Source organism: Tachyglossus aculeatus, chromosome 4 (genome assembly GCF_015852505.1).
Source record: "Tachyglossus aculeatus isolate mTacAcu1 chromosome 4, mTacAcu1.pri, whole genome shotgun sequence".
Lineage (NCBI taxonomy): Eukaryota > Metazoa > Chordata > Mammalia > Monotremata > Tachyglossidae > Tachyglossus > Tachyglossus aculeatus.
In genome coordinates this window covers 90,030,524-90,054,608 of record NC_052069.1, presented here as the reverse complement: position 1 = coordinate 90,054,608, position 24,085 = coordinate 90,030,524, and the positions used below count along the sequence as shown (strand labels likewise).

The following is a 24,085-nucleotide window of genomic DNA, read 5'->3' as shown; positions in this document are numbered from 1 at the left end:
CTTTGAAGGTTGCTTCTCAATCAATTAATGGTGTTAATTAACTGTGTGCAGAGCACCGCACCAAATGCTTGGGGGAACACTTGCAAATCCTTAATTTATTTATGTATATTAATGTCTGTCTCCCTCTCTAGACAGTAAGGTCATTGTGAGCAGGGAATGTGTCTGTTTTCTTGTTATACTGTACTCTCCCAAGTGCTTAGTGCAGTGCCCTGCACACAGTAAGCATTCAACAGGTAAGAGTGGCTGACTATATGTTGCCAGTTTGTACTTCCCAAGCGCTTAGTACAGTGCTCTGCACACAGTAGGCGCTCAATAAATACGATTGATGATGATGATGATGATGACTGAGAGCGCAGTACAGAGTTGGTAGGCACTTTCCCTGCCCTCAGTGAGCTTTCAGTCTGGAGGGGGAGATGGACATTAATGTAAATAAATAAATTATGGATATGCAAGTGTGTAAATGCTGTGGGGCTGAGGGTGGGGTGACTGCTCTGTCAGTCATGCCCAAAGTGTATGACTGTAATAATAATAATAATAACGGCGTGTATTAAGCGCTTATTATGTGCAAAGCACTGTTCTAGGCGCTGGGGAGGTTACAAGGTGATCAGGTTGTCCCACGTGGGGCTCACAATCTTAATCCCCGTTTTTCAGATGAGGTAGCTGAAGCCCAGAGAGTGAAGTAACTTGCCCAGAGTCACACAGTTGACGAGTGGCGGAGCCAGGATTTGAACCCATGACCTCTGACTCCAAAGCCCGCGCTCTTTCCACTGAGCCACGCTGCTTCTCTGTGGCTGTAGATCCAAGTGTGTAGATGATGCAGAAGGGGAGGGAGCTGTGGGAAAGAGGGCATAATTGGGGAAGGCCTCTGGGAGGAGAGATCATCATCAATCATATTTATTGAGCACTTACTGTGTGCAGAGCACTGTACTAAGCGCTTGTACTGTACTAAGCGCTTGAGAGATGACTTTAATAAGGCTTTGAAGGTGGGGCATGTTGTGGTGTAGCACATATAGAGGGGGAGGGAGTTTCAGATGTCTTTCTAGAGCCATTGTCGCTTTTAAGTGCTCTAATATTTCTGATTGCAGACTGTTATGAAGTTCTTGATGTACTATGCTGGAGACCTGGCCAATGTTTTCTTTGTCATCACGGTGGGCACAGGTCTTTATTGGCTGATTTTTTTCAAAGTAAGTGAAATTGTCACAGTACTTATACCCTAATGTTGATTTTTTTTAAAAAAAATACATTTTTAAGAGATGGGAGTCGAAATGTTAATACACTGCTTTGATTTGATTTTTATTTTTTCCTTTTTGGGCACTTTTGATCAGTCATTCATTCATTCAGTCATATTTATTGAGCGCTTGCTGTATGCAGAGCACTGTTGAGGCAAATTTTTACCTCCTGTTGTGTGTGCTGTATCTAAGAAATATCACACCCCTTCACCATAAGCTTTACTGACCAAGTCGTGTTGTAAGAGTAAACTTGATCTACGCATCTTGTTTTATCCAGTGGTTGGTTTTCATTACAGGCACAACGGTTCGTCTCCGTCTTCTTACCGATACCAGCTCAAGAAGAAAATTTTGTCACGTATGTTGGATGTGCCTTTGCTTTAAAGGTAGATGCTCAAATCATCATCATCATCATCATCAATCGTATTTATTGAGCGCTTACTATGTGCAGAGCACTGTACTAAGCGCTTGGGAAGTACAAATTGGCAACATATAGAGACAGTCCCTACCCAACAGTGGGCTCACAGTCTAAATGGCGGTATATCTATATCTATATATCTTTAAAAAGTATTAACCTGGTAAGGCTGCCTGCTACCAGTCAGAAACTCTTTTGCATATGATAGGGATTTCTGATGAACAAATTCCATCCAGCCATTCCTCCTGAAGAGAGGGGAAAAGGGTGAGGGAGAAAGCCAGCCCAAAGGAGCTTTGGGATGGAATCATCATCAATCGTATTTATTGAGCGCTTACTATGTGCAGAGCACTGTACTAAGCGCTTGGGAAGTACAAATTGGCAACATATAGAGACAGTCCCTACCCAGCAGTGGGCTCACAGTCTAAAAGGGGGGAGACAGAGAACAAAACCAAACATACTAAAAAAATAAAATAAATAGAATAGATGGGTACAAGTAAAATAAATAAATAAATAAATAGAGTAATAAATATGTACAAACATATATAGATATATACAGGTGCTGTGGGGAAGGGAAGGAGGTAAGATGGGGGGAATGGAGAGGGGGACGAGGGGGAGAGGAAGGAAGGGGCTCAGTCTGGGAAGGCCTCCTGGAGGAGGTGAGCTCTCAGTAGGGCCTTGAATGGCAGGGGAGACAGAGCTCTCACCGTAGAGCTCAGCGAAAGGCCAGAAGAGAAGCAGTGTGGCCTAGTGGATAGGGCACGGGCCTGGGAAGTCCAAAGGACCTGGGTTCTGATCCCAGCCCTGCCACCCATCGGCTGCTCAGTGACCTTGGGCAAGTCACTTCACTTCTCGGTGCCTCAGTTACCTATCTGGAAAATGGGGGTGAAGACTGTGAACCCCACGTGGGACATGGACTGCGTCCAACCTGACTGTCTTGCATGTGCCTCAGCGCTTAGTACAGTGCAGGGAGCAAAGTGAGCACTGAACAAATACCGTAAAAGAAAAAACCAAACAATAAAACCAAAACTGGGCTTCCCAAGGCTGAAGTTCTTGTAATAATAATGATAATTCTGGTATTTGGTATGTGCTTACTGCGTTCCAGGCACTGCACTAAGCGCTGTGGTGGATACAAGCAAATCTGGTTGGGCACAGTCCCTGTTCCATGTGGGGCTCACCGTCTCTTGCCCCACCTCTCCCAAGATCTTGTAGAGAGAACTCCTTTCTCCACCTACCTCCCATAGCACTCTGGCGGCCCTCCATTCAACCCAGTCTTCCCACCACCACCACTACTTACCATCATCATCATCAATCGTATTTATTGAGCGCTTACTATGTGCAGAGCACTGTACTAAGCGCTGGGGAAGTACAAATTGGCAACATACAGAGACAGTCCCTACCCAACAGTGGGCTCACGGTCTCCTTAGGGGGCCTGTTTCTGAGGGTTTAAATGCCAGTGATCCCCTTTCTAAGTGAAGGGACTGAGAGCCTCACTCCGTTGAAAAGAGAAAAGGAACAATTTCTAACCAAGACAAGCAATTGTGGGTGATTTCGGGAACATTTATGTTTCATGAAAAAAATTATGCTATTGATAGTGCTGTCCTGCTGCAAAATCACCCTAAATAAAACCCATAGTGAAAAAAAAAAACCCACACTATGATGATGGCATTTTATTAAGTGCTTACTATGTGCAAAGCACTGTTCTAAGCACTGGGGGGGGGATACAGGGCGATCAGGTTGTCCCACGTGGGGCTCACAGTTTTCATCCCCATTTTACAGATGAGGGAACTGAGGCCCAGAGAAGTTAAATGACTTGCCCAAAGTCACACAGCTAACAAGTGGCGGAACTGGGATTTGAACCCATGACCACTGACTCCAAAGCCCATGCTCTTTTCCACTGAGCCACGCTGCTTCTAATAATAACGATGGCATTTATTAAGCGCTTACTATGTGCAGAGCACTGCTCTAAGCGCTGGGGAGGTTACCAGGTGATCACATTGTCCCACGGGGGGCTCACAGTCTTAATCCCCATTTTACAGAGGAGGTAACTGAGGCACAGAGAAGTGAAGTGACTTGCCCAAAGTCACACAGCTGACAATTGGTGGAGGCGGGATTTGAACCCATGACCTCTGGCTCCAAAGCCCGGGCTCTTTTCCATTGAGCCACGCTGCTTCTCTATACACACAATATTCTCTATATACACAATATTTGAAATTGGTAAAACTTAGTCGTCTGAGCAAACTTGATCCTGTGTTCTGTTAGTATCTTTGAATCATAGATACTAACCCCCGCCTCCATCCCCCCGTCTTACCTCCTTCCCTTCCCCACAGCTCCTATATATATGTATATATGTTTGTGCATATTTATTACTCTATTTATTTATTTATTTTACCTGTACATATCTATTCTATTTATTTTATTTTGTTAATGTGTTTGGTTTTGTTCTCTGTCTCCCCCTTCTAGACTGTGAGCCCACTGTTGGGCAGGGACCGTCTCTACATGTTTCCAACTTGTCCTTCCCAAGCGCCTAGTACAGTGTTCTGCACACAGTAAGCGCTCAATAAATACGATTGATTGATAAGACAATCGTCCCTTTTTATCCATCGCGGATGTGGCATTTAGTAGAATTTGTGTCTAGTTTGGGAGTCTCGCAGCTTAAGTGAGATCTAGAGAAAATTTAAAGATCCAAGAAGATGCAATAAAAGCTGGAAAGGCTGGAGAATAAGCCTTATAAATAAGGGCTAAATTAATTATTAAAGGAAGTTTGAGTGTGGGATTTAATCGTGGATTTCAAGAATATGAAAGATTATTGAAAGATTATTGTAAACTAGTCTAAAGGCGAGTGATGGGTTGTTCCTCAGTTCTTCCAAGGTTAGAGCAAAAGTGTAAGAAGAGATGCAGCATGGCCTAGTGGAAAGAGTGTCCCCTGTATTCTAATTCTGACTGTGCCGTTGACCTGCTGTGTGACCTTGGGCAAGTCACTTAACTTCTCTGTGCCTCAGATTCCTTACCTACAAACTGGAATTAAATACCTGTTCTCCTTCCTTTTTAGTCAGCCAGCCCAATGTGGAACAGGGATCAAGTCCAACTTAATTATCTATCCCAGCACTTAGTGGTGCTTGGCACTACTTGGCAGAGAGATCACTTAGCAAATATTATTATTATTAAAGTAATAATAATAATATGGCTTAAGTTGTCTAGAGAAATGGAAGGGAGGAATAACCTCAAGCATCTCTTTCAAATCTGTCACATTCAATACATATCTATTCTATTTATTTTATTTTGTTAGTATGTTTGGTTTCGTTCTCTGTCTCCCCCTTGTAGACTGTGAGCCCACTGTTGGGTAGGGACTGTCTCTATATGTTGCCAATTTGTACTTCCCAAGCACTTAGTACAGTGCTCTGCACACATTAAGCGCTCAATAAATACGATTGATGATGATGATGATGATGATATTTCATTTAATAGAGTTGTCCAAATATACTGTAGAAAAAAGATGCCCCAAATTAAAATATCATGAGTGTAAAAATTTCAGTATGAACAACTGTACATTAAGTACTATCGTACCTCCTTCCCTTCCCCACAGCACCTGTATATATGTATATATGTTTGTACATATTTATTACTCTATTTATTTATTTATGTATTTTACCTGTACATATCTATTCTATTTATTTTATTTTGTTAGTATGTTTGGTTTTGTTCTCTGTCTCCCCCTTTTAGACTGTGAGCCCACTGTTGGGTAGGGACCGTCTCTATATGTTGCCAACTTGTACTTCCCAAGCGCTTAGTACAGTGCTCTGCACACAGTAAGCACTCAATAAATACGATTGATTGATTGATTACTATCCTTGGGTTTGTTGGGTTTTTTTTTTCCCCCCAATAACATTTCCAACCAGGTCATTTTTGTGTTTGTATTTAATTGGCATTCTTTAGGCCCTGCAGTTTTTGCACAAGTTTATATCCCAACTGACCATCGATATCTTCTTTATTGATTGGGAGCGACCTAAAGGCAAAGTCCTTAAAGCCGTGGAAGGTAATTTAAGCAATCACTTGTGTGGCAGCTCTTCGGTTATGTTCTCAAAGTAAAGAAAGGTGAGAGCTTTCTCGTTTGTTTTTCTTGTCCCGACCAGGTGAAGGGGGTGTACGAAGCACGACTGCCCCTGTGAGCATATGGAGGACGTATTTTGTGGCAAATGAGTGGAATGAAATTCAGACTGTGAGGAAAATTAACCCGCTCTTTCAAGTGCTTGCGGTCCTCTTCTTTTTGGAGGTATATGTAATATTTAGTACATGGCGGGCATCCTGAATGGCTTCAGTGCATTGCTTTCAAATCATCCAAAGTTGAAGCGGATCTACTTTGTAAAAGCAACAGTCCCCAGTGCTCCTGTGTAACCAAGGGAGAGAGGGGATTTTTTGAGTTTGGCTGAAGAATAGAATATACCCAAAAAGCGGTCCCCGAGATCATAATGAGGTAATAATCAAAAAGCAGTGAGGCCTAATGGAAAGTCCATGGACCTGGGTTCTAATCGTAGCTCCGCCACTTGTCTGCTGTGTGACCATGGCAAGTCACTTAACTTCTCTGTGCTTCAGTTATCTCATCCCTAAAATTGGGATTAAGACTGTGAGCCCCACGAGAGACTGTGGGCCACACCTCATAGCAGCCATTTGCCGGCTGTGTGAGTAAGCCATTTAACTTCTCTGTGCCTCAGTTTCCTCATCTGCAAAATGGGGATTCAGTACCTTTTCTCCCTCCTACTAAGACTGTGAGCCCCATGTGGGACTTGGTTATCTTGAATCTACCCCAGCACTTAGTACAGTTAGTGAGAAGCAGCATGGCTCAGGGAAAGAGCATGGGCTTTGGAGTCAGGGGTCATGGGTTCAAATTCCGACACCACCACTTGTCCGCTGTGTGACTTTGGACAAGTCACTTCTCTGGACCTCAGTGACCTCATCTGTAAAATGGGGTTGAAGACTGTGGGCCCCCGTGGGACAACCTGATCACCTTGTAACCTCCCCAGCACTTAGAACAGTGCTTTGCACATAGTAAGCGCTTAATAAATGCCATTGTTATTACAGTGCTTGGCATATAGTAAGTGCTTAACAAATACCGCAGTTATTATTATAATTATTATCACTTGGACTGTGTCCAACCAGATTAGCTTGTATCAATCTTAGTGCCTAGTAGAGTGTCTGGCACATAGTAAAAGTTAATAAGTAATATTTTTAAAAAATGATAAAAACACTGTCCAATAACCGCCTAGTCTGTCATTTCAATAGGAAAATTATCTTCACAGGAGTTTTCCCAGTTTACAATTGAAGAAGTCTGAAATTGGAAAATAAATTATTACCTGGTATTTCCTCACTTCGCCCTTCCCACACACTTTCCCCCTGTAACACTTTTCACTCCTGGAACTACTCGTGTTCTGAGAAGAATCCCCATCTTTTGAGAAACTGTTTTAAGGTAGTTTTTATGCAGGTGTTCATAGAGTAGAATAATAGAATGGCCAAAGCTTCAGGATAGATGTTTGTCTGTTCTTTATATAAAAAGCTCCAGGAATGGAGATTCCGTGAACTCTCTGGAATTCTGTACCACGGTTTTAGGCGAGCAAAATAGCTATTCTCCATTGAAGATGCTCAACTGAAAAAATGCATTGTAGAAGCACCTATCATCATTTGTGTTGTGCCGTAAGTTTTCATTCAAAAGAGTATCTTTTATTCCTTTAAAGGGTAGTTGACTTTATGATGAGCTGAATGCATGTAGAAGTTAGTACAGTGCTCTGCACACAGTAAGCGCTCAATAAATACGATTGATTGATTGATTGATCTAATGTCCTAAGTGTGCTACCTCTTAATAAGCAAAGGCCTGGTTCTTACATCCTAATTCTGTCCCACATTGCCAATGCAAAGTACTGAGAGACTAGGATTAAAATTAACCCTCTCGATTAAAACTGCATAATAGCAACAAAACTGTTGGTCACCTAAGAAATAGCTGGTGATTATAGCCTGTATTTTGTCAATTTGTTTGTAAATAAAAATCCTAAACAATAGTGGTAAAAGCTAATGCCTCTTCATAGTCCCTCCGAAACCTGTGTGACTCAGAATTCATGATTTCCTGAAAATTTTTTACATCGAGGAAACATTTTTCAAGTTCTAACAGTTATCATTTTTGTATTTTTAGGTTGTCGGATTCAGCAATTTGGCTTTAATGGATCCGTCTTCTAATCTTACGAGAAGTGCAGATAGCTACAGCGCTCCTTCTAGCCGTATTTTGCGATATGCGGTGTCTACTGCCCTGTGGCTAGCCATCGCCGTGATACAGGTCTGTGCATATTTTATTCTGAAAATAACACTGCCTCTCAAATACAGGTATACCTCACAGTACAGCCATAACACATTCATCAAAAATCAATCAGTGGTCTTTATTGAGGGCATACTGTGCAGAGCACTCTACTAAGCACTTGGGAAAGTGAAATACAACAGAGTTAGTCGATGGGATCCCTACCCATAAGAAGCTTACAGTCTTCAGGGATGTATCATGACCGCTGTATTGTGGGGTACATTTTCCCGGAGACTTGTAGGTTATAAGTTGTCATCAGTTCCAGAACATCTGGGAAAACAATCTGAAATTCTTTTACATGCAGTCTTCTGTAAAATTAAATATCAGTAAGATATCATTCAGTTTCCATTATAGTTATTCAGAACATCTCATCACAATATCAACTAAATAAGGAATTGCAAGGTGATGATTAGTCTTCCCAGGAGGATGCAGAAGTAGACGTTGACTGTCGGAGTGGTTTTTCAGCCTTAGTGAAAAATAGTTTCCGTTCAGGTCGAATAGCAGCCTTTTTTTCTAAAGCATCTTATAGTTAACTAAGGCTATCTAAGCAATCAGTCAGTCAGTAATATTAAGTGCTTTCTGTCACAATAAACACTTAATATTATTGATTGACTGCTTAGAAGGTTTTAGTTACTGTGTACAGAGCACTGTACAGATAAATAAATTACAGATATTTAGTGTTGTGGGGTTGAGGGTGGGGTGACTTTCAGTTGTTCAAAGGGTACAGATCCAAATGTGCAGAAGGGAGAAGGAGGTGGGGAAAGAAGGGCTTTACTAGGAAAGGTCTCCTCCAAGAGACCTTCTGCAGAGAGGGAGCTCCAAGCTATTGTAAGGATAATAATAATAATAATAATAATAATAATAATGATGGCATTTATTAAGTGCTTACTATGTGCAAAGCACTGTTCTAAGCTCTGGGGAGGTTACAAGGTGATCAGGTTGTCCCATGGGGGCTCACAGTCTTAATCCCCATTTTACAGATGAGGTAACTGTGGCCCAGAGAAGTTGTGACTTGCCCAAAGTCACACAGCTGACAATTGGCGGAGCCGGGATTCGAACTCATGACCTCTGACTCCAAAGCCCGTGCTCTTTCCACTGAGCCACAGGGGAAAGGGTCAGTGGCAAAATAGAGGAGATCAAGGAAGCACGAGCAAACTGCTGCTAGAGGAACAAAATGTGTGGGCTGGATGATAGTGGGAAATCAGTGAGGTAAGGTTGGAAGGAGGGAGCTGACTGAGTCCTTTCAAGCCAAAGGAGTGGAGTTTCCATTTGATACAGACGATGGGCAACACCTGGAGGTTCTTGAGGAGTGAGGTGTTGTGGAGCGAACCTTTTTTTAGAAAAATGATCCAGGCAGCAGAGTTAAGTATGGGCCGGAGTGGGGAGGCAGAGAGGTCAGCAAGGATGCAGATGCGAAAGTTCAGGTGGGATAAGATAGGTGCTGGGATCAGTGTAGTAGTAGTTTGGATGGAGAGGAAAGGGTGGATTTTGGCGACGTTATGAAGGTAGAATCTACAGGATTTTAGTGACAGATTGAATATGTGAGCTGAATGAAGGAGATGAGTCGACGATAATGCCAAGGTTACTGGCTTGCGAGAGAGGGAGAATAATGGTTTTGTCTACAATGAAAGGAAAGACTTGGATGGACAGGGTTTGGGTGGAAAGATGGAGTTTTGTTTTGGACGGGTTTAGTTTGAGACGTTGGTGGGACATCCAGGTAGAGATATCTTTAAACCCCTATGTACACCTTTGAACTCCTAGAGAAGCAGCGTGGCCTAGTGGAAAAAGCACAGGCCTGGAGTCAGTGGACGTGGGTTCTAATCCCGCTTCCACCACTCGTCTGCTTTGTGACCTTGGCACTGTACTAAGCTCTGAGGTAGATACAAGGTTGAATGCCCCACCTGGGGCTCAAAGTCTTAATGCTCAAGAGAAGTGAAGTGATTTGCCCAAGGTCACACAGCAGACAAGTGGCAGAGCCAGGATTATACCTGTATATATGTTTGTACATATTTATTACTCTATTTATTTTACTTGTACATATTTATTCTATTTTTTTTATTTTGTTAACATGTGTTGTTTTACTGTCTGTCTCCCCCTTCTAGACTGTGAGCCTGCTGTTGGGTAGGGACCGTCTCGATATGTTGCCAGCTTGTACCTCCCAAGCGCTTAGTACAGTGCTCTGCACACAGTAAGCGCTCAATAAATACGATTAAATACGATTGAATGAATGATTAGAGCCCAGGTCCTCCTGACTCCGAAGCCTGTACTCTGTCTCCTAGGCTACTCTGCATCCCTAAATTCAATCAATCAATCAATCAATCGTATTTATTGAGTACTTACTGTGTGCAGAACACTGTACTAAGCGCTTGGGAAGTACAAGTTGGCAACATGAACATAAATTCATAGGCTTTCTTAAAAATGGATGCAAGCATTGATGATTAAAGCTCCATTTGTTCACATATGAACTTCACATATGTTATCTTACCCAATTTAAGACATGTTTATAGTAATCAGAAATTTAGGTTTAGCTGTGGAACCAGTCATTAATTGGGCCTGGTCTTGGGTCAAAAATTAACCTAAAATCAGAACGTATAACCAAAATGATTTGATTTGAAACCCTAAGAAGCATTTTAAATGTAAAGCCAGGTTTCCTTAAGTATTCTTAAGATTTTCTCATCTTCTAAGGAGGAATCAGAAATGATAACTGGGATTCCACAAACCCAGTGGGAGTCATTGTGAATATTGCGGTTTCTCACAACTTCTACACTCTTCAGCTGACTGAACTTTAGCTATTAAAGGAAATTAAAAGGCGCAGACTATTGAGTATAAACTTGATTTAATGTTTCAGATCGGGTTCTTTGCTATCTTTTTTGAGAGATTCGTGGAAGATAAAATAAGACAATTTGTTGATTTGTGCTGCATGAGCAATGTAAGTACCTTTTAGCCTTATCTTTGTCGATAGTAGTTTTCCTCTCAGCAAACTGGAGATGAAAGGGGTTGGGAATTAATACATTTTCAGTGCTTCTCCATTAACTGTTCATTCTACACATAATTAAAATTGACAAGGAATTATATTTTCATAAATAATTATCCATTCCAAGTAACTGTTCAGATGCCCTAGTTTTGTATGGTTTTGTGATTTAAGGCCTGATATTTAGTAACATATCTTTTCCCCTCCCATAATCCTAGCACATAGAAGCTTGTACAAACCCTTTGACACTTTTCACCCATCAGTTATGTGTTTTTTTTATTTTCTACTGAGTCAACAGTTTTATTTTCAAATATTTCTCAAAGGCCTATTGCAACTTTTTTTAACATCTTGTATAATATTTTCTATTTACTCGATATCTATTCAAGGGGCAGGATTTATATAAGTAATTTTTTAATTTAAAATTTGGATACTAAACTGTTGGTTTTTTTTCCCCTACCTTGCAGATTTCAGTATTTCTCTTATCACACAGATGTTTTGGTTATTATATACATGGTCGATCCGTACATGGACATGCAGATACCAATATGGAAGAAATGAACATGAATTTAAGGAGAGAAGCGGTATGAAAAAGTAGTGTCAAATTTCTGTAATCCCTTTCTTTTTTACAGTAAGTAGGAAGATATGGTCTCTCTTGGTCTGTAGGTTATTATACTATGCCTGCAGAAGAGAAGAAAAATTGAACCGTATTGATTCTAATATTGGTAAATGATGTCATTGCTAATGCACAGACTGATTTCCAAAGCTTTGGACCATCCATATATTTCCAGCACTACTAGTGTACATACCCATAGTTGAGATACGTATTTTTGAATCATATTTAAATTCTTAAGCAGTATTTTTTGTTCTGTCACATGGAGAAGTGGATATTCTGTCTATATTATTGTTCAGTTTTTAAAGATGTTTGAGAGTAGAATATGCATCAGTTGCTGCTTACACACCAGTGAACTTAAAAATTGTCATTTGTTTTGGCATGAGGGGTCACAGAAATATTTCTCATGTTAAACTGTAGCTTTTCACAAAACCGAGAAGGAGTGTCACCTAGTAGAAAGAGTACGGGCATCGGGAGTGAGAGGACCTGGGTTCTAATCCCGGATCCACCACGTGTCTGCTTTGTGGCCTAACTTTCTGTGCCTCAGTTACCTCATCTGTAAAATGGGGAATAAGACCGTGAGCCCTATAGGAGACAGGGACTGTGTCCAAACAGATTAAGATTACCCTGTATCTATCACAGTACCCTGAGAATTTAGAATTCTCGTAAGCATTTAGTACAGTGCCTGGCACATAGTAAGTGCTTAACAAATACCAGAAGAAGTGTAGAGACAGTACAGAAGAGCTAGTTTTGAGGGTCTCAATCAGTCAAATTTCATGAATGCTTACAGTGTGCAGAGCACTGTACTGAATGCTTGGGAGAATTCAGTATAACAGAGTTGGTAGACACATTCTTTGCCTACAAGAATACAGTCTATAGGAAGGTATGGTGTATAGAGACCAGTCTATAGGGGAAGAATCTCTCTATTCAAACCAAAATCCTACTGAAATGATGCGGTCAAATTTATTTGGCACGTTAATATGAAAAAATGTTCACCCATGCTATAGTATGAGATTTTGAGGCTTTTCTCCAAAGTGGTCATCTTTCAAGACCAAAGGAAAATAAAAATAAATTGTATCTTTTAATTACAATTAATTTAGGGAAAAGGATGAAATATTTGTTAAATATTGTTTAGTGGAAACAATCAAAAATTTTTTCAAGATTTGTTTTTCTTGCACTATATTTTAGTTTACAGATTCTTTCTGTGTGCATCAGAAAGAGAAGGCTTAAAAAAGAGGCAAAAACCAGTGACATAAAAAAGCTTTCTAATTGAACGCACAGTTTACAGAAATGAAAATAAAAGTTTGGGAATCAATCCGATAGAGGAGCTCGTTCAGTGAGCAACTGAAGGTTTATCAAGCTGGACCAAAATATTCCTTTGATAAACTGAATAGAAATGTCTTAGACTAGAAAAACAAGGTCTATTAGGACCAGAGATTTAGGATGAAGCTGAATTCCTAATCAAGAAAAAATGCCATCCCTTTTTGAGTGTCTTCTGTGATGTAGTGCGTTTTACAAATTTATCTCTCTCATTATCAATTATTTCAATTTTGCAGGAAAACCTTTGTAGCCAAAGAGGTTTGCTTCCCAGCACAGATGGCCAGACATTTCAGATTTCCATTTCAAACAAGATGAGACAACATTATGATAAAATTCATGAAACTCTAATGAGGGTAGGTATGGCTATAATTTATGCATCACATGCACACATCTATCCATGTATATATAATTGTTATATCTTAGTATATTGTTTAATAAAAGTTAAACTCCAGAAGCATATCGAGCCCATCTAACTTAATCTCTTTGCTTTTTAGAAAAATGGCCCCTCTAGGCTATTGAGTTCTTCCGCAACTTCTTTTGAACAGAGTATTAAAGCATATCATACCATGAATAAGTTCCTTGGCTCATTCATAGATCACGTATGTATTTACAGTTTTTTTAAGTTGAAATAAAAATGGCACTGTGAAAGTAAAACGACTTAACTGATGATGCCGGAAACGGAATTGTATTAAAATGTTTTAGGATGTTTGCTTTTGTTCTAAGCATTTACCTAAAGAATGGGTAAAGTTTGGATTTTTAAAAGGTATTAACTAGACAAGGATAAAGATGATCAAAATAAAATGTGTCAGGGTGAGTTCTGTCCATCAGAAGAGCGTAATTTCATCATTTTTTTTCTAGATGTAAAAAGAAAAATCTGTCCTATTTGTTCTCAGGGTCCAAAAATATTTTACACATTGTCGTTCATTATTTATCTTATTTCCTTTCACGTTTCTTTCTGCTCCGGCTTCTCCAGTGGTCTCTCATCTATTCCTAGCTCCCATTCTGTAAGATGAACAGCCTTCTGTGGGCCAGGATCTGAGTCTGTTATTATCCTGGTACCTAGTGTTCCCAGTACTTAGTACATTGCTTTGCACCAAGTATAATGAATAGAGTCAATTCTCCTGTAACATGGGGATTATGTGGCTAAAGAACCACACGCTGCGAAAACTGGCATCGTATTTCTCACGCCTTGACCAACACCGTGCCCCAAGCAAAACCGTTTCTTCTGACATCGCGTCGCCTAGTATCCAAGCAGACCTGTGTTGTGGGAAGAAAGAATTGGGTCGTGGAAAAAATGTTCCCTAATTCCTCCATAGCGTTCTACCCAAAACACATTATGTAAAGACACGCTAAGGGGTAATTTACATTAATAACTGGTTAAACTTCATTTAGCTCACCCAAAAACTATCTTCCCTGTTTGTTAGGTCCATAAAGAAATGGATTATTTTGTGAAAGACAAACTGCTACTGGAACGCATTCTGGGTATGGAGTTCATGGAACCGATGGAAAAAAGCATCTTCTACAATGGTATCTTTCTATCGATGTACTTTATTTTTTGCGTATAAAGTTTCCCCCATAGCGCATTGACTGCAGCTCACTATTCTCAATTTATTTCTTGCTTGGAAATTTTCTTGATACTGTACTCTGTGTGGCATATCCAACCAGCTTATTTGGCGAGAAAGAAAACTCTAGTAATTAATGAAAGGGAATTGGTTCCTTGGCAGCTGTTGTCATTATGAAATTAGGACAAATTTTACTTGGGAAATTTTCATTTGAGAAAACAGTTTTTCTCCCTGAAATGCTATGAAATGGGATTTTGCCCAAACAAGGCAACCAGAAAACAGTTTTAGCAGCCAAAGAATTTGAAATTCCATGAATTGAAAAGAGGAAACTCTTGGTCTGCCAAATTGCCACATTAGTCTTGGCTCTGGCTTTGAAGGTGAAAAACCAAGTACTTTATGGACTCTCAGTTTCTGATTAAAAGGGTAAGAAGTTTCTCAGCTGTCAGCCCTGTATTTTGGAAAACAATAAATGTAGGTTCCACATCAAATTAAAGTCTGTGCATTGAATTAATTTCCGAGTTGCCAAAATGTTTGGGCCCTTACTCACAACAGTGAGGGCTCTTTTCTTAGCAGATAACCTACAGCAAGATTAAAGGCAAGGTTACTGATTTCTCTGGAGATCAGTCACGGATAAAGGCTTAACAAAGGAGACATAGTTCCTCCATATTTTCCTATCTGTGGACTATCTTTAGTCCATTTATGCCCTTTACCCGTTGTATAAGAGCGTATAGCAGCCTGTAATGCTATATATGTGTTGGTAAAGATAGAGAGGCACAGGCCTAGGAATCAAAAGGGCCTGGATTCTTATCCCGGCTCTGCTGCTTGTCTGCTGTGTGACCTTGGGCAATTGACTTAACTTCTCTGTGCCTCAGCTACCTCAGCAGTGAAATGGGGATTAAAAGTGTGTACATATTTATTACTCTATTTATTTATTTATTTATTTTACTTGTACATATCTATCCTATTTATTTTATTTTGTTAGTATGTTTGGTTTTGTTCTCTGTCTCCCCCCTTTAGACTGTGAGCCCACTGTTGGGTAGGGACTGTCTCTATATGTTGCCAATTTGTACTTCCCAAGCGCTTAGTACAGTGCTCTGCACATAGTAAGCGCTCAGTAAATATGATTGATGATGATGATGATGAAGTGTGAGCCCCACGTGGGACAGGGACTGCATCCGACCTGATTTGCTTGTATCTATCCCAGCGCTTAGTACAGTACTGTCACATAGTTCTTAGCAAGTGTCGCAATTATTATTATTATTTTTAGCATTAATAACTTTGGCACAGTGTATTTTGCCGAAGTCACGACCCATATCCTTGCCACTTTGCCTATTCTGCTCCTTCCTTGCTCATCTTCAGTTTGGGATGGCAAATTATGGTACTTGTTAAGCGCTTACTATGTGCCGAGCACTGTTCCGAGCGCAGCGGTAGATACAAGTTAATCAGGTTGGACATAGTCTCTGTTCCACATCGGGCTCACACTCTTAATCCCCACTTTACAGATGAGGTAACTGAGGAGCTCTGCCTAGTCCTTAAGCTTTATAGTTCTGAAAGTGTGGCCAAACTTGGGTTCATTGACCCTTGGGGATTCGCAATGGTGTAAGGGGGTATATATATGTATATATGTTTGTACATATTTATTACTCTATTTATTTATTTTACTTGTACATATCTATTCTATTTATTTTATTTTGTTAGTATGTTCGGTTTTGTTCTCTGTCTCCCCCTTTTAGACTGTGAGCCCACTGTTGGGTAGGGACTGTCTCTATATGTTGCCAATTTGTACTTCCCAAGCGCTTAGTACAGTGCTCTGCACATAGTAAGCGCTCAATAAATGCGATGATGATGATGATGATGATGATGATGATGATGATGAGCACGGGCTTGGGAGTTAGAGGACGTGGGTTCTAATCCCGGCTTCTCCACTTGTCTACTTTTTGACCTTGGGCAAGCTACTTATTTTCTCTATGCCTCAGTTACCTGATCTGTAAAATGAAGATTAAGACTATGAGCCCCACATAGGACAACCCGATTACTTTGTATCTACCCCGACACTTAGAACAGTGCTTGGCACATAGGAGCGCTTAACAAATACCATCAATATTATTATTATCTGCATAAGCAGCGTGGCTCACTGGTGGCTCATGGCACACTCGTAATCAATCAATCAATCAATCAATCGTATTTATTGAGCGCTTACTGTGTGCAGAGCACTGTACTAAGCGCTTGGGAAGTACAACTTGGCAACATATAGAGACAGTCCCTACCCAACAGTGGGCTCAGAGTCTAAAAGCAGCGGGCACGCTGGAGAAGCAGCGAGGCTCAGTGGAAAGAGCCCGGGCTTTGGAGTCGGAGGTCATGGGTTCAAATCCCGGCTCCTCCAACTGTCAGCTGCGTGACTTTGGGCAAGTCACTTCACTTCTCTGTGCCTCAGTTCCCTCATCTGTAAAATGGAGATTAAAACTGCGAGCGCTCAATAAATACGATTGATGATGATGACGATGGGGATAAAAACTGTGAGCCCCCCGTGGGACAACCTGATCACCTTGTAACCTCCTAATAATAATAATAATTATTATTATTATAAGCGGCATTTGGTTGGATGACAAATTTGTCCGGGTGTCCTATCAGTTCTCCTAATCCCTAGTAGAAGAGTTGAATTATTATTAGGAATAACAATAATAATAATGGTATTTGTTAAGCACTTACTATGTGTTAAGCACTGTTCTAAGCTCTGGGGTAGACACGGTGTAATTAAGTTGGACATAGTCCCTGTCCTACTTGGGGCTCACAGTCTTAATCTCCGGGTGAGGTAACTGAGGCCCAGAGAAATTAAGTGACTTGCCCAAGGTCACACAGCAGACAAGTGGCAGAGCTGGGTTTAGAACCCGGGTCCTTCTGCCTCCCAAGTCCTTGCTCTACCCACTAGGCCATACCGCTTGTGATCTACACACCCACAATCCGCCCGGCTCCCTTCCTCCTAAGAAGCTTCAGGGAAAATCCCAGCTCCCTGTTCCCCGGCGCCAGCCCCCGCTCGGAAGATTGGTCGACTGCGTAGTTTAAGTTCTGAAGGCAGCCAAACAGGAGACACCATAAACCGCTCGTTGATCAGATCATCTTGAAAGATTTTGCCTTATTAGGATGCCGTAGCGCAAAACGTGCCAATCCATCATGGAATCACCTTCAACTGTCACTCAATGACTGAGCAAGTTACTTGATGACCCCCTTCTAGACTGTGAGCCCACTGTTGGGTAGGGACCGTCTCTATATGTTGCCAACTTGGACTTCCCAAGTGCTTAGTACAGTGCTCTGCACTCTGTAAGCGCTCAATAAATGCGATTGAATGAATGAAGCGCTCAATAAATACGATTGATGATGATGAATGATGATTTCCCTCTTAATAATAATAATAATAGCATTTATTCAGTGCTTACTATGTGCAAAGCCCTGTTCTAAGCGCTGGAAAGGTTACAAGGTGATCAAGTTGGCCCACGGGGGACTCACAGTCTTAACCCCCATTTTCCAGATGAGGTAACTGAGGCCCAGAGAAGTGAAGTGACTTGTCCAAAGTCACACAGCTGACAATTGGCAGAGCCGGGATTTGAACCCATGACCTCTGACTCCAAAGCTCGTGCTCTTTCCACTGAGCCTCTCTGCCTTTGCTAATGTCACCTCTGTTGCAGAGGTGTTCTGGTCCGATTGGCAGCGTGGCTCAGTGGAAAGAGCCCGGGCTTTGGAGTCAGAGGCGTTGGATTCAAATCCCAGCTCCTCCGCTTGTCAGCTGTGTGACTCTGGGCAAGTCACTGAACTTCTCTGGGCCTCAGTTACCTCATTTGTAAAATGGGGATTAAAACCGTGAGCTTCTCATGGGACAACCTGATCAACTTGTGTCCTTCCCCAGAGCTTAGAACAGTAAGCGCTTCATAAATGCCGTTATTATTATTATTATTATGGGTAATTTAGCATGTTTGTTTCCAATTTTTGGTAAGAGTGCTATTCTTCGATAATAAACCAGTACCCTGACCGTTTTTATTAATAATAAGAAGAAGAAAAAGAAGGAGGATTGCGGTATTAAGTGCTTACTGTGTGCCAGACGTTGAACTAAGCACGGGGGTGGAGACAAGCAAATTGACTTGAACACAGTACCTGTCCTTTTAGACTGTGAGCCCACTGTTGGGTAGGGACTGTCTCTGTATGTTACCAATTTGTACTTCCCAAGCGCTTAGTACAGTGCTCTGCACATAGTAAGCGCTCAATAAATACGATTGATGATGATGATGATGATATGGGACTCAAAGACATTCAGTCCATTGCAATCCAACATCGTCATTCTAAATATCTAGCCGTTGAAGCGCGGTTATATTTTGCTACCTTTTCCTAGAACTTAGTTTGCACTCCTTCACTCACGTAAATGCCATTGCCCTACTCAGGTATTGGCCTTGTAAAATGTATTTTCTCTATTTTAATTTTGAGCCGAAAGGCAGTTTGTGCGACGTCTTGTTAAAATCTGCCTTAAAGTTAATAACTTGTGATCCGAGTGGTTGTCGAGAAGGATTTTTTTTTAACATTTTAATAACTTGTGATTCGAGTGGTTGTCGAGAAGGAATTTTCTTTAACAAAAATGTTTTGTCTTTTAGCATTCACAGTTTTTCTTTGGGGGTTGTTTTCCTTTGCCTGGAACCTTAGCTTTTCTTAAAAACCTACACCTCAGGTATTGAAATCTAAAATTTTTGCTTACTCTTAAAAGAAATTCCGGTTCATGTTGCCTAAACCGGTGTTTTCTTTCTCATAGATGAACGTTATTCTTTCAGCCATGTGCTCTATTATGGAAATGAAGCTACCCTTCTCATTTTTGATATACTGTTTTTCTCCGTCGTGGATTTGGCTTCCCAGAGTTTTGTCTTGGCGGCCCTCCTCACATACTTACAGCAGGAGGTAAAGATAAAGATTTTATATCATAAATTTCCCTAAGTAATACTGAAGAATTTAAAGTGACTTTTCTTTCGGCTAGGAAATTGGCTCCAATTCAGGTGTGGCTTGCCAGGCGGGAAATGTGTCAGTTTATCATTATATTGTACTCTCCTGAGCGCTTAGTACAGTGCTCTGCACACAGTAAGCGCCCAGTAAATATGATTGAGTGGCTGCAGATTAGGGGCCCGAAGGGTCAGCTGAATGGATTGCCCATTCCCCTTCGCGGAGAAGCAGCGTGGCTCAATGGAAAGAGCCCGGGCTTTGGAGTCAGAGGTCATGGGTTCAAATCCCGGCTCCGCCAATTGTCAGCTGTGTGACTATGGGCAAGTCACTTAGCTTCTCTGTGCCTCAGTTACCTCATATGTTGCCAACTTGTACTTCCCAAGCGCTTAGTACAGTGTTCTGCACACAGTAAGCGCTCAATAAATACGATTGAATGAATGAATGAATGAATGAATGAATAAAATGGGGATGAAGACTGTGAGCCCCCCGGGGATCAACCTGATTACCTTGTAACCTCCCCAATGCTTAGAACAGTGCTTTGCACATGGTAAGCACTTAATAAATGCCATTATTCCAGCACTTAGAACAGTGCTTAGCACATAGTAAGCGCTTAATAAATGCCATCATTATCATTATCCTTCTCTCGAACAAGACCTGCAAAATTCAGGGCGCAGTGGAGATGGCGGTGATCTTTAGTCTCCCATTCCCCTTCTAATGCCAGGAGCAATTAGTGTCATTCATTCATTCAATCCTATTTATTGAGTGCTTACTGTGTGCAGAGCACTGTACTAGGCGCTTGGGAAGTACAAATCGGCAACATATAGAGATGGTCCCTACCCAACAACGGGCTCACAGTCAGCAGGGCAAAGCAGATCTAGCGATACATGTCAAGATTTCCCAGTTGGACCCTATGGGAATGTGTCTACCAACTGAGCTATGTAGTACTCTCCCAATCACTTAGTAGAGTGCGCTGCACACAGCACTCGGTAAATCCGATTGATCGATTGATCGATTATCCCTTCCACCACTTTGGTAAATCAGATACCCAGTTTCAGCAAGGACACAGTATTCAGTCACCCCACCAAGCCACCTTAGGGTGAAATGTGCCAAAATGGCCTTGGAGTCGGAGGACCTGAGTTCTAATCCTGGCTCTGCCACTTGTCTGCTGAGTAACCCTGGGTAAGTCATTTAACTTCTCTGTGCCTCAGTTATCTCACCTGTAAAATGGGGATTAAGACTGTGAGCCCCATGTGGGACAGGGACTCTGTCCCACCGGGGGACAACCTGATTACCTTGTAACCTCCCCAGTGCTTAGAACAGGGCTTTGCACATAGTAAGCACTTAATAAATGCCATTATTCCAGCACTTAGTACAGTGCTTAGCACATAGTAAGTGCTTAACAAATACAATTATTATTATTATGTTTTTTCTCATCCATTCCCAATGGAATACTTGCCGAGTTTCAATCCTGGAACAAGGAGATCCGTTCACCAAAAGGTTACTTCCCAAGCGCTTAGTACAGTGCTCTGCACACAGTAAGCGCTCAATAAATTTGATTGATGATGATGATGATACATTTTAAAGATAATACATTTATCTTATATAATGTGTTTTTGACGTATGAATATAATCATTCCCGTTGCTCATATTGTTTTCAAAGCTGCAGGTTGGGTTTTTTTAATGGTATTTGTTAAATGTTTTACTGTGTCAGGTATTGTACTAAGTGCGTAAGCTAAAGCTAATCAGGTTAGACTCAATCCAAGTACTACACGAGGCTCACTGTCTTAGTTCCCATTGTTCAGATGAGGTAACTGAGGCACAGAGAAGGTAAATGACTTGCCCAGGGTTACTCAGCAGACAGATTAGAACCCAAGTCCTCTGATTCCTCGGCCCGTGCTCTACCCTTAGGCCACACTGCTTCTCATATTCAGGTTCTCTCCATATTAAATTCCAGACGGAATATACCTTGTTAGATAGTCGCCTAAAGGTAGAAAAAGGAAAAAGAGTGCTCAGGAAGACATAATTGAAATAAATCCTTCAGATTCTGCAGTCACAGGAGTCTAGATTGACCCTTGTATAACGTGAAATGAATAAATTCTGTCATATCCGTCGAGAAAGGAAAGCTCTTGACACTGTTTAGAGGTGGGATAATACGAATATTCGTTTAACTTCTGTGCATCTGATCAATTAAGACTAGAGACCTTTTTTAATGCGACTGAACTGGATTCCAGATCTTCAGAGAATGACAGTAAATAATTAACGCAGTTATTAGAAACGCTCAGAAACATCTGATCAATTAAGACTGGAGACCTTTTTTAATGAGACTGAACTGGATTCCAGATCTTCAGAGAATGACAGTAAATAATTAATGCAGTTATTAGAAACGCTTAGAAGCATCTGATCAATTAAGACTAGAGACCTTTTTTAATGAGACTGAACTGGATTCCAGATCTTCAGAGAATGACAGTAAATAATTAATGCAGTTATTAGAAACGCTTAGAAGCATCTGATCAATTAAGACTAGAGACCTTTTTTAATGAGACTGAACTGGATTCCAGATCTTCAGAGAATGACAGTAAATAATTAATGCAATTATTAGAAACGCTCAGAATCAACTTGATATTTTCTATATTGTCCTTTCTGAAATTTTGTTGATTTTTTTTTCCTTTTCAGATTTTTAGATTTGTCCGTAACGTAGTAGGTCGGAGGAATTTGGCATCCAAAACCTTAGTGGACCAAAGATTTCTCATTTAATTCATTAAGTGGAGCAATGCAGCATTTAGTCCGATGTTAATCGTGACACACTAGTCGTGACCTTTAGGTTGGTTTGTCGATGTTTTAAATGTTAATGTCGGTGATCATTTTTTATTCTTTTTTATGAGGTACAAAAATATAATGTTGTTAACCTATACATTTTCATAAATTTTCAATTTTTCTAAAGAGTGGTGAATATGCATAGAGGCTGGTTTATTTGAAATTAACCTACTGATGAATTAAATAAGGTACATCTCCCTGGGATTTAAATCCATACTTTGCATTCACAGAGTCAGTAGTATTTGTTGAGTGCTTACTGTGTGCGGAGCATTGTACTAAGTTTGTGAGAGGTTCCTGCCCACAAGGAGTTTACAATCTAATGGAGATATTAGTGAATTAATGGTCTTAAATCAGAGTACATTTTCGTATTAAAGGAGTTCCTGATTTTGTCCACGCAGTCTTGCAAATTGTTTCATCCGAGGGCCACTAAAATTTCATTCTAGTAAATATGTTCAATAAATTATATTAAAGATTCATTGGAGGTTTAAAATGGTATTGTTGCTAATATTACCTAGAGGTTGTAGAACACTTTTGCTCCCAAGTGTTTACACATCAAGCAATTAGTACAGGGCTCTGCACATGGTAAGTGCTCAATAAATATGGACTGATTGATTGGTTCGTTCATTCAGTCATATTTATTGAGCGTTTACTGTGTGCAGAGCACTGTACTAAGCGCTTGGGAAGTCTAAGTTGGCAACATATAGAGACGGTCCCTGCCCAACAGTGGGCTCACAGTCTAGAAGGGGGAGACAGAGAACAAAACCAAACATATTAATAAAATAAATAGAATAGATATGTACAAGTAAAATAAATAAATAAATAAATAAGCAGAGTAATTATAAATGTTTGTACATATTTATTACTCTATTTATTTGTACATATTTATTCTACTTATTTTAATCAATCAATCAATCAATCGTATTTATTGAGCACTTACTGTGTGCAGAGCACTGTACTATTTATTTTATTTTGTTAATATGTTTTGTTTTGTTGTCTGTCTCCCCCTTCTAGACTGTGAGCCCGCTGTTGGGTAGGGACCGTCTCTATCTGTTGCCAACTTGGCCTTCCCAAGCGCTCAGTACAGTGCTCTGCACACAGTAACCGCTCAATAAATACCATTGAATGAATGAGTGAATGACTTCTCTGTGCCTCAGTCGCCTCAGCTATAAAATGGGGACTCAGTACCCATTCTCAATCCTACTTAGACTGTGAGCCCCATGTGGGACAAAGTCAGTGTCTGACCTAATTAACCTGCACCTACCCCATCGCTTAGAACAATGTTTGGTGCATAGTAAGCACGTAACAAATACTGTATGGAAAAAAAGGGATATGCCTGAGTTTACTTAGTAGATCAGGGAAGACCAAGGCTCCCAGCCCCGCACTTTTTCATCATCATCATCAATCGTATTCATTGAGCGCTTACTGTGTGCAGAGCACTGTACTAAGCGCTTGGGAAGTACAAACTAGCAGCATATAGAGACAGTCCCTACCCAACAGTGGGCTCACAGTGAGTCTTTTCCTCACTCATTTCACTGCAAGTCTCTCAAAGAAATTACTCCGCTAGACAGGGGCTCTTTTTCTCTTTTTGAGGGCACCTAATTAGGCGACCTTTGACCTCTTGTACCACTCACTGGAGACCTTCTGGCAGAACGGGAGAAAAACTCTGATGGGGCATATAATGGATCAGCCAGTGGTATTTGCTGAGCGCTTACTGTTGTACGCAGAGCTCTGTACTGAGCGCTTCGGGAGAGTGCCGTACAACAGAATTGGCAGGCATGTTCCTTGCCCACAGCAGATCCCCTCCACATTCAGGTTGAAAAACACCAAGCCAGACTAATTCATTATTAGAATCCTTT

General features: G+C 40.9%; 1 protein-coding gene across 1 annotated transcript in view; it reads left to right on the top strand.

Annotated features, from left to right (window-relative positions):
- The window catches only part of TMEM67 (transmembrane protein 67), a 75,430-nt gene extending 52,681 nt beyond the window's left edge, over positions 1-22,749 (top strand). The window contains exons 17-28 of the mRNA XM_038745643.1: positions 1,086-1,184; positions 1,526-1,612; positions 5,575-5,674; positions 5,772-5,911; positions 7,820-7,960; positions 10,827-10,907; positions 11,414-11,530; positions 13,116-13,232; positions 13,374-13,478; positions 14,304-14,406; positions 19,234-19,376; positions 22,089-22,749. Of these exons, the coding sequence (XP_038601571.1) occupies positions 1,086-1,184; positions 1,526-1,612; positions 5,575-5,674; positions 5,772-5,911; positions 7,820-7,960; positions 10,827-10,907; positions 11,414-11,530; positions 13,116-13,232; positions 13,374-13,478; positions 14,304-14,406; positions 19,234-19,376; positions 22,089-22,169 (1,314 nt within the window). The 3' untranslated portion in view covers positions 22,170-22,749. The remainder of the gene's footprint in view (positions 1-1,085; positions 1,185-1,525; positions 1,613-5,574; positions 5,675-5,771; positions 5,912-7,819; positions 7,961-10,826; positions 10,908-11,413; positions 11,531-13,115; positions 13,233-13,373; positions 13,479-14,303; positions 14,407-19,233; positions 19,377-22,088) is intronic.
- The last annotated feature ends 1,336 nt before the right edge of the window (positions 22,750-24,085 follow it).